Source organism: Populus alba, chromosome 3 (assembly GCF_005239225.2).
Source record: "Populus alba chromosome 3, ASM523922v2, whole genome shotgun sequence".
In the NCBI taxonomy this organism is placed as follows: Eukaryota; Viridiplantae; Streptophyta; class Magnoliopsida; order Malpighiales; family Salicaceae; genus Populus; species Populus alba.
In genome coordinates, this window is record NC_133286.1 from 2,171,966 (window position 1) to 2,182,710 (window position 10,745).

General features: G+C 32.3%; 1 protein-coding gene across 1 annotated transcript; it reads left to right on the forward strand.

Moving 5' to 3' along the window:
* Positions 1–4,263: 4,263 nt before the first annotated feature.
* Positions 4,264–5,939, forward strand: LOC140955403 (uncharacterized). Its single transcript, XM_073408137.1, has 3 exons — positions 4,264–4,564; positions 4,745–5,094; positions 5,382–5,939. The coding sequence occupies exons 1-3, from the start codon at positions 4,264–4,266 to the stop codon at positions 5,937–5,939; spliced, it is 1,209 nt and encodes a 402-aa protein (XP_073264238.1).
* The last annotated feature ends 4,806 nt before the right edge of the window (positions 5,940–10,745 follow it).

The window sequence follows — 10,745 nt, forward strand, 5'->3', positions numbered from 1 at the left end:
GAGTCCAAGTGTTTGCACCGAGGACTTTTTTACCTTCCATGTCGTAAATTATGATGATTTGATTGAGAAGAACTTGATACTCTACCGTCTACCCCAATAATTAGTGTTATTTGTATTATAACTTTTTTTAACATTTTAAATTTATTAGTTATTTTCTTAACATACAAAGCGTATTTCATAATTATTTTTTTAAAATATTTTTTATTTTAAAATATATTAAAATAATATTTTTTTTATTTTTAAAAAATTATTTTTAATATTAACACATCAAAATGATATAAAATATTAAAAATATATTAATTTAAATAAAATAAAAAATTAATTTTTTTTAAAAATGTTTTCAAAACACAACTTCAAACACTACTAGCAGCTTTAGGATTTTGTTATATATTTTCTTTAAACAGTAAACACTTCTGTCCTGCATGATTCTTTAGTCTATTAACTTGTACTTCAAATTCTTTTATAATTTTCCTTGTAATTACGTATTTCTTGTCCTTGTTTTTTAAGGAACGGTTGCTTTTGATGATGGTCATATCAAAATGTGTCATAGCACCGTTGATTATTGTTGCTGCTACTGACTTGTTTAGAAAATAAACCGTTTTTTGTTTTAATTTTAATTTTAATTTTTTAAATTAATTTTTTTATATATATTTACATTATTTTACTGTGCTGAAGTAAAAAATAAATTTAAAATAAAAAAATATTTAGATGTATTTAAAAAACAACAGTTAAAACTCCTTAACACCCTATAATTATTATACAAGTCCAGAAAATGAATACAATTTACGGCATGTCGTTGATAAGCCATTAGTTATTCATTGTACATCAACAGACATGTTATTATGGATTAAAATAGTGAAGTGATTATTTTATTATTTCTAGACAAAATCATTTGACTAACTATAGAGAGCAATAGAGTCTTTTTTACGAGGTACATTTGCCATCGTTATATTACTCAGGAAAAATCATTTTTTTAACATTTTAAAAAAATAATGAAATGCTTTAAATACTCTTTAAAAAAATTTAAACTAAAATCGGTGAGTGTTTCAATATTTTAATGCTTGATAGCATAATAAAATAACTACATTGCCCTTAAATACAAAAAAATTAAAACTGAAGTCCACTAACTTTTTTGTAATTTTATCAATATAAATTAGAGGCAATTTAATCTCTTATTAAATATAAATATAATTAGGGGCATATGTATAATTATAATAATGAGGGTTTAAAATCCAAGTATTTTTTTCATAACATTAAAGAGGGTGCATAGATTGTTGACTTCATGGGAATTTCCCGTGTACAAAAAGGCTTCATGTCTTCTTTTATATATATATATATATATATATATATATAGAAGAAGAAGAAGAAGTCGTCTTGAAGGAGAGAGGAAGGGACGGGGGATGGGCCAATCCTCTTCTTCATGCAATAATAGTCATATTGACGCTAACTTGACCTAAGTGCTTGGGAAGCTGAATTGCCTTGACATTACGTAATTGCGTGTTTCTTTTCTTAACGGTGGCTTTCGATAATCAACAGTACTATGACTGTTGATTATGATACAAAGCCGGAAAACGAACACAGTTTACAACAACTGGTGATTTTGGGCCTGCTTTGGCAACTTGATAGAATGTTTTCGGCTCTCACCATTTTCATGATGTGAGCTTACATGTCATTTTAGACCTACATCCAACCTTAAGCTGAAAAGAGAAAAAAAGGAAAGAAATACTCAAAACCTTGGTCCAGTGACCTTAGTTTGGACTAGATTTAAATTAAAATAGATGAAAATTAACCCACAAAACTACTAAAACTATGAACTATGAACTATGAACATATTTTTGAAACTTTAACTGATGACAGAATGAACTAACTATATATGAACAATCAATGCTATCAGTGGTCATATTAAACTACATATACATAAGAAAATAAAATTACAAATGCATTACCCCACAAAGTTTGAGTCTTGAATAACGAAGTCATCTACACATACCATGCAATGATGATATGAGAACCTGAAATTAAACACAATAAGCCTTCAAAGTCCAGGTCTTTAAAATTAGAAAAAAAAATATTCATGTGAACTGAGCAAATTAAAATAATAAGAGAAGGATGAGAAGAAGAAGAAGAGGGAACCTGTTAAGGGGTCGTAGAAACCAACAAGTTGAAGGTGTTTGCCATCTCTTGGTGTATGGCTATCAACAGCAACAATTCTGTAAAATGCCCTGTTTTTTCATCCTAGTCTAGCTAAACGAATCTTCATCGCCATTTTCTCTTTATTTTGAATGTATGCTTCTGTATAGTCTAGAGACATGCTTCCTCAAAGATGTGTATATGATTAACTAGAACTACTCATGTTGTTTACATTAGGTCTTCATAAATCATCAATCCATGATTGAGAAATATCTATCGCTAACTATGCAAATGTCCAGTGTATCATTTACTTATACTATATTTACGTTGTGGACAGGGTTTTGCTGTAGCATCATAAGCATTGCTAGGGCAGTACATTTTCTTCCTCATGGACAGGCTCTCTATTACTTTTCAAGAGCAACTCTCTAAAATGTTGAAGAGATTAAGATACTTTTGTATTATATGGAACCAATGATATAAATTCTTGTTTTTTTTTTTTCCTTTTCTTTGTAGTTGCTTTTCTCACATTCTTCTTGCCAACCAAGCTTGAACTTTTTTTCAGAGTGGGAGAATGCTGAAAGATAAGCCGATTACTTGGATTTCAAGCCTCAAAAGTAAATCCTGTAGGCTATAACAAGAAGAATGAAGAAATGGAAGGAGTTTTCTGTTAAAGTAAGTTGCAATAGTTATAGTTAGTTTTTTTTCTGTTATTTTTCTGTTACAATTGTTTCTTGCATATATAGTTGTAAGAATCGTAGCCCTTAATCATTGGATGGTTGGAGATGATTTGATTCCTAAATTCTAGGATTCAGTTATTAATTGCATGCAACATATATAAAAGCAGGTTTTCCTGCTCAACAAAATACACAGTGGAATACAAGAACACTTATCATTCTCTTTGAAAATTCTTCTTCTACAAACTCTTCTTATAAACTAAAAATAAACATGGTATCAAAGTGTCAAGTCTAATTCCTGAGAGGGGCATAAACTATGAGATCAGATTCATTGATTGCTTCACAATGTCTCACTTACAAAAATGGTGGGATTAAGTTCTGCTAGAGAAGATTTACAAACTCCACATTTCAATGGTACAAACTATGATTTTTGGGCTGTAAAAATGGAGACTATCCCCATAGCATATGATCTATAGGATGTAATAGAGGTTGGAATACAACCTCAGCGAGCACTTGAGGTTGTAGAAAGCTCTAGAGATGAAGAGAACAAAGTTGAGCAAACCTCATTAGTAGTATCCACTACCTCCAAAGAAAACAAAATAAAGAATGCAAAGGCGTTGAGTCTCATTCAATGAGCATTATAAAAAATGAGAAGATTGAAAAAGGAGTTTAGGACGTTTTGAGCAGAGAGTTTAGAGGAGATAAAAAGGTAATAGCTGTAAAACTTCAAGCAATTAGAGCAGATTTTGAGTACATGAGAATGTCAGATGGTGAAAGCTTACATAGCTACTTGGCTAAGTTTTTTGGAACTGTGAATAATCTGAAATCACTTGGTGAAGATTTATTTGAAATTATAATTGTGCAAAAACTATTAATCAGCCTAAGTAGAAGATATAAGTCCATTGTGTCCATTATTGAAGAAACACGAGATCTTGATGTTGTAAAAATAGAAGAGGTCATTGCATTTGTCTAAGTCTATAATAAGAGGGAGGATTTGCATGATGAAAGAGATAAATTAATGGGAATAGAGAAAGCATTTAGTAGTTTAAAGGTTGGAAATAACCAAACCTATGGTACATATAAGGGCTCACAGGGCAGATCCACTAAAAATGGCAATCACAAAACAGGATGGGATGAAATTGGACTCAAAGCAGAAACTTGAATAGCTATAACAACTCAAACTGGAATAACAGTACTGGGGGGAGCATTCAAGCAAGTGTAAAACCACAGTGTCAAGTTTGTCATAAGTATCACTTTAGATTGTGTAGGCATAAAGGAAAACCAAGATATGGAAGATGCAATCGATTTAGCCATATTACAAAGGACTGTGATAGTCATAGTCATAAACAATTAGCCAACTATGCAAAGGAAAAAGAAGTAACCACAAGAACTATGTTCTATGCTTGTCATTCTGCAAGATAGAAATGTATAGTTTGTGGACAGTGCTTGCAACAACCATATGACATCTCAAGAATCCAAACTAATCAACATTGACAGAATTGTGACTTGCAAAGTTAAGATAGGATCTGGAGATCTAGTACAAGTAACTGGAAAAAGCATTCAAGTGGTGAAGACTCAGCATGGGAAGAGATATATAAATGAAGTGCTATTTGTTCTAGGCTTGGATGAAAACTTATTGAGTGTAGGCCAAATGATGGAGCATGGATATTATATCCTATTTGGGGGTAATAAAGCAGTGATAATTGATGATGAAAACCTCAACAATGTTGTAGCAGAAGTGGTCATGGGAGGAAATCGATGTTTTCCTCTTTCACTTTAATCCATGACACCTGCAGCAAGGAAAGCATCAGTGATTGAAGATTCATAGATATGGCATAGAAGATTGGGACATTTGAACTTTGTTAGCATGAAGAAGATGCAGCAGATGGAGATGGAATGTGGACTACCTGTGTTGACATAATTAAAGGATATGTATGCAGGCTGTGTTTTAGGAAAACATCACAGGGAAAAGTTTGATAAAGAACAAGCATGGAGAGCAAGCTATCCACTAGAGCTGATACATATAGGTATGTGTGGACCAATGCAGAATGAATCAATTGGGGGAAACAAATACTTCATCACATTCATTGATGACTTCTCAAGAATGTGCTTGGTATACTTTCTTAAAAATAAATCTGATACACTTAATGTGTTCAAGAAATTCAAAGCCCTTGTTGAACTGCAAAATGGATACAAATTGAAGAAGATAAGGAGTGATAAAGGTGGTGAATACTCCTCAAATGAATTTCAAGACTTCTATGCAAACCTAGGAATGGAGAAGCAGTTAATTGTTGCATACTTTCCTAAATAGAATGGAGTTGCAGAGAGAAGAAATAGAATAATTTGTGAGATGGCGAGGTCCATGTTAACTGAGAAAGAAATACTAGTGATTTTTTGGGCAGAAGTTGTGAGCACAGCCGTGTATCTTCAGAACAAATGTTTTATAACATCTGTGATAAGAAAAACTCCATTTGAAGCATTTACAGGAAGGAAGCCAGGAGTCAAGCATCTAAAGGTATTTGGTTTCATATGTTACACTTATGTTCGATCATTCCTAAGGCAGAAATTTGATAGCAGGGCCGGAAAGGGAGTTTTGTGGGATATGAAAGCTGTGAAAAGGGGTATAGAGTGTATAATCTGAAATCTGAGAAGATTGTTCTCTCAAGAAGTGTGATCTTTAATGAGGATAAATCATGTAGTTGGGGAAAAAAATATATGAAATCAGTGCCAATGCCTCTCAACCTTGAAGAAGATGAAGTTGAAGGTGAAAACTCTAAAGAACAACCTGATGCAACCCAACCTGATAATGTTGGAGGTTCTCATTTAAACTCCATAATTCGCGAGTTAGTTGAGAATATTGGCAGTGATAGCAGTCAACACTCCACACCTAGTTCTACTCTAGTAAAGTTAAAGACCTTGGAAGATATATATGCAAGGTGTCATATGTGCATCATAGAACCTGAGAATTATCAAGAAGCAGCTGGAGATATAGCTTGGCAAGAAGCTATGAAGGAAGAACTGGAAATGATAGAGAAGAACAATACTTGGAAATTAGTGGAGAGACCAATTGACAAACCTATTATAGGAGTGAAATGGGTGTTCAAAACCAAACTTCATCTGGATGGAACAGTTTAAAAACACAAGGCTCGACTTGTAGCAAAAGGATATGCACAGAAATCTGGAATTGATTACCATGAAATTTTTGCATGAGTAGCAAGGTTAGATACAATTCAAACTCTTATTGTACTCGCAGCACAAAAGAGATGGAAGTTGTTTTAGTTGGATGTTAAGTCAACATTCCTAAATGGTGTGCTTGAAAAAGATGTGTATGTTAAGTAGCCTGAGGGTTTTGAAGTAAAGGATGCAGGGCACAAGATCTATAAATTAAGAAAAACATTATATAGACTTAAACAGGCACCAAAGGCCTGGTATAATGAGATTGATGCATACCTCTCCATGTGCAAATTCAAGAGAAGCACAAGTGAAGCTACCTTGTACATAAGGTTTGATCGTGAAGGGAACTTGTATTGATGACATTGTCTATACTAGTAGCAGTGAGAGGATATTTAATGAGTTTAAAAGAGAAATGAAGTAGAGATATGAGATGTCTGATCTTGGACTTCTTCATCATTTCTTGGGCATGGGAATACTGCAAACTGACAAAGAAGTATTCATTCATCAAAGCAAGCATGCCAATTCCTTGCTTAGGAAGTTTGGGCTTGAGGATTGCAAACCAGTTTCAATTCCTTTGTCCACTGGTGAGAAACTAAAAAAGGTGAATGGGAGTGAGTTAGCTGATGAAGGGCTCTACAGGAAAATAATAGGAAGTTTACTATATTTAACAGCAGCAAGACCTGATTTAATATATGCTGCTAGCTTGCTATCACGATTTATGAATAGTCTTATAAAAATGCATATGGGAGCTACAAGAAAGGTTCTAAGATATATGCAAGGGACACTCAACTATGGCATTGAATATATGAGAGACCAGTTAGCAACTCTTATTGGATTATATGATGCAAATTGGGCAGGAAGTGAAGATGATAGCCAGAGCACCTCTGGCTATGCATTTAGTTTGGGAAGTAGAGCATTCTCTTGGGCCTCTGTGAAACAGAACACAGTGGCAATATCAATAGTAGAAGCTAAGTATGTCTCAGCATCTGAAGCAACAACACATGCCATTTGGTTAAGATTTGTTCTTGATGATTTTGGTGAAATGCAAACTGAAGCAACACCTATGTTCTATGATAATATGTCAGCAATTTTGATGGCCAAGAATCTAGTTTTTTCATTAAAGAACCAGACACGTAAACAAGAAGTATCATTTCATAAAGGAAGCTCTGCAAGAGGGAGTCATCAACATGCAATTATGCAGAAGTGAAGAACAACTCACAAATATTTTTATGAAAGCATTGCCTAAAGACAAATTCAAGCAACTAAGATTGAAACTTGGAGTTAAACTAGTAAGCAGCTTAGGAGAGGCTGTTGAAAGATAAGCTAATTACTTGGATTTCAAGCCTCAGAAGTAAATCTTACAGGCTATAACGAGAAGAATGAAGAAATGGAGGGAGTTTTATGTTAAAGGAAGTTGCAGCAATTACAGTTAGTTGTTTCTGTTATTTTTATGTTACAACTGTTTCTTGCATAGCTGTAAGAATCATAGCCCTCAATCATTGAATGGTTGGAAATGATTTAATTTCTAAATTCTAGGATTTAGTTATTAACTACATACAACATGTATAAAAGCAGGTTTTTCTGCTCAACAAAATACACAGTGGAATATAAGAACGTTTCTCATTCTCTCTGAAAATTGTTCTTCTACAAACTCTTCTTATAAACTAAAAATGAACAGAGAACACCTTACAATTTATTGACATCATTGGCCTCAGTCAGGTATGCTTTTATTTGTTATAGTGCTCTGGTTAATGTTTCTTTCACACATGCATAGATGTTGATTTCTAAGCTGATAATGGTTAAAACAAACTTCACATAATCTAATGTTGTGCTAGTACTCAGATCCTTTGACGTGATCCGTAAAAATAACATGTATACAACCATTAAGCTGATAATGATTCCTTTTGTCTATTTTGCATATGTCCCAGGGGAAGTTTTATGTCATTGCTAAATTTAGTTAAGTGAACCTTGAGTTTCTTTAATAAGTGGGTTGCTTGTTACAATGGCCCTGAAGATTTTAAGCAAGATGTGAGGTATAACCTACTCTATAAGTCTTTTGTCCTTAGTGTATTTATAGTGTAATTGGCACAATTTCGTAAATCATAAGGGAAACCAGGTCTGAAATCAAGTCTGTTTATTCATGCTAAATTAATTATATACGACGCTCTTAGTATCATGTTAGATAAATAGGTGTCATATGTTGGGTCAACATTATTTAGCAACCCAAATCACATGTTTACTAGGACAATGAGTTTTTATTAATAAAATAAACCTTGGTTTTGCAAAGTAAAGGGCACGAAAAATTTTATACATAGCAAATCTCTTTTGTGTCTAAATGTTCTTTAAACACTAGGTTTTTTACCATGTTCTATTCATGTTAGAAGTTTGAGTCAAGTTGACAACCAAACTACCTATGATGTTGGATCAATAAAACTAAATCTAAGAAGAGGTCTAGGTTGTGCAGAGTAATCTAGTAAAAAACCTCATAACTTTCATACTTCTTAAATTTTATCAGGATCCAGTTTTAAAATGAGGTTGATCAGTTGAAGGTGTTTGGAGTGTGGTAGCGGTTGCTTTTTAAAGTATTTTTTGTAAGCAAATGCATCAAAATAATTTTTTTTTTTCATAATTATTTTTGATATCAGCTCATCAAAATTATCTAAAAATACCAAAAAAATATTAATTTGAAGTAAATAAAAAAAATAAATTTTTTTTCAAAAACACTTTTGAAACGCAAAAACAAACAAGACCTACTACTAAGGTCTGAAATTCTTCTAAATTTATAATAAGATTAGTTAGTTGTAATCCACTGAGATCTAGAATTTTTCTAAATTAGGATAAAAAAATATTGTTTAAGCTAATTATGTTATTTTTCATAGTTCTTAGTTTGCTAGGCTAATTTTGAGTTTATTTAAAGAGCTATAAGATATACAATAATAAAATCTTGAATTTAAAGTTTTTAAAGTTTGCACGCATCTAAATAAACAACCCAATAACCATTGTGTATTTTATAAAATATTAAAAGAAAAACATTTTAATCAATAAAAAAATTAATAAAAAATCACATATAAATCTTATCTACCTCTCTAAAAATTAAATACGCTCAATATCATTTAATACTAATCACAATTTAATTAAAACATAAACCAAAAATTTATTTGCAAAAATATACACAAATAATGAATTAGTTTTTTAAAAGAAAAATTGAAAAAAAGAATAAAAAAAGAACCAAGTCAGGAATATCGTATTTGTTTTGGGTTTAGAAAATATTTACCAACACTAGAGTTGGAAACATTTGTAGGCCTTGAGATCCAAACTCAAGGAAGTAAAATTTACAGCTTAGTCTGAACCTATGCTAGCAAATCCACATAATTTGGGAGCAAATGATATATCATTTGAATCTCAACATGCTATGTATTTTCAATTTGATTAGCCAACATATCTCATAAGAATGTCATTTATCATTGACCTTACAATGAAGGAATCTCAAAAGAACAAAATGTTAAAAAGATATAGTCTGGATAAATCAGTTGTCTTAGAGCAAAAGATGAGGGCATTTGAGGAAGCTAGTCTATATGACCAAATAAAGGATCTCAGATATATTTGGTGTTCAACGTGATCATTCCTAAAAAATTTAAAGTACTTGAACTAGTCAAATATACAGGAATTCAATGTCATGTAACTCATCTCAAGGCATGCTGTAATAAATTGACTGAGGTGGTCTATAACAAAAAACTGCTCATTCACTTCTTTTAAGACAGTTTGAGTGATGCTACCCTTCCTTAATATATGTGGTTAGACAATACTAAAATAAAAAGGTGTAAGGATTTAGTTGATGTCTTCATTTGGCAATATAGGTTTTGATATGTCAAGCTTGCAAGCTATGAAATTAAAAGGACAACAATAAGTCCATAAAAAAATACACTCAAAGATGGCATGAAACAGCCACACATGTTAATTCTTATTTGTTGGAAAAGAAAATGATCAAATTTGTTTGTCAACAATGCATTACAGGAGAGTCCATAAGCATTTCCTATGAATAACACATTACAGACAATGCATGCACATCCAACAGTCCATAAGCTACATTAGATGATTCCAGATATTGCTATCTTCTAAATGGATCAGAGATGAATACAAATTTCCTGATTTCTGATAACTTGAACGTACAGGAGAGGCCAAAATAGGAACCTTAGCTACAAATTAACTCCGGTAAGTCATCTGACTGAACAATGACCACCAGGAGCACTTGAAGATATTTATCAGATTAGAAGAGGACAGGGACGAAGAGAAACAAAAAGTGCGAATCGGGTACTGTGGAATAGGATGAAAGCTCCCACTCAATGGTAACAACAATTGTGGTCATATGGCCATGGCTAGACTTGGAAAGCTCGACCCAGGCAAAGTAGCGGCACAACAAATCTCCTGGCTATAATTGGCATCCTTGTGTGTTCAAAGGGAGGTTCGTAAATTGGGAGTCCAGGTCCCTGCTGTTACTATGGCGATAAAAAAAAAAAAAAAAAAAAAAGGCAGAGTTGGCGGAGAATAATTATCCTCTCCCTTAATTTTTAACAAATTTTTTGATAAAAAAAGTATTTTTGCTAGAAAAATAACACGAATAAGAAAGGAGAGATTTCGTTAAAGAAATAGCTTTTTTTAGTGCTTTAAATCATTTGAATTCTTGCAAATATTTATTTTAATTGCGTGAAGTTTTTCTTAAAAAAAAAAAAACCATGTTTTTTTTTTAAAAAAATTTTACATGTTTTC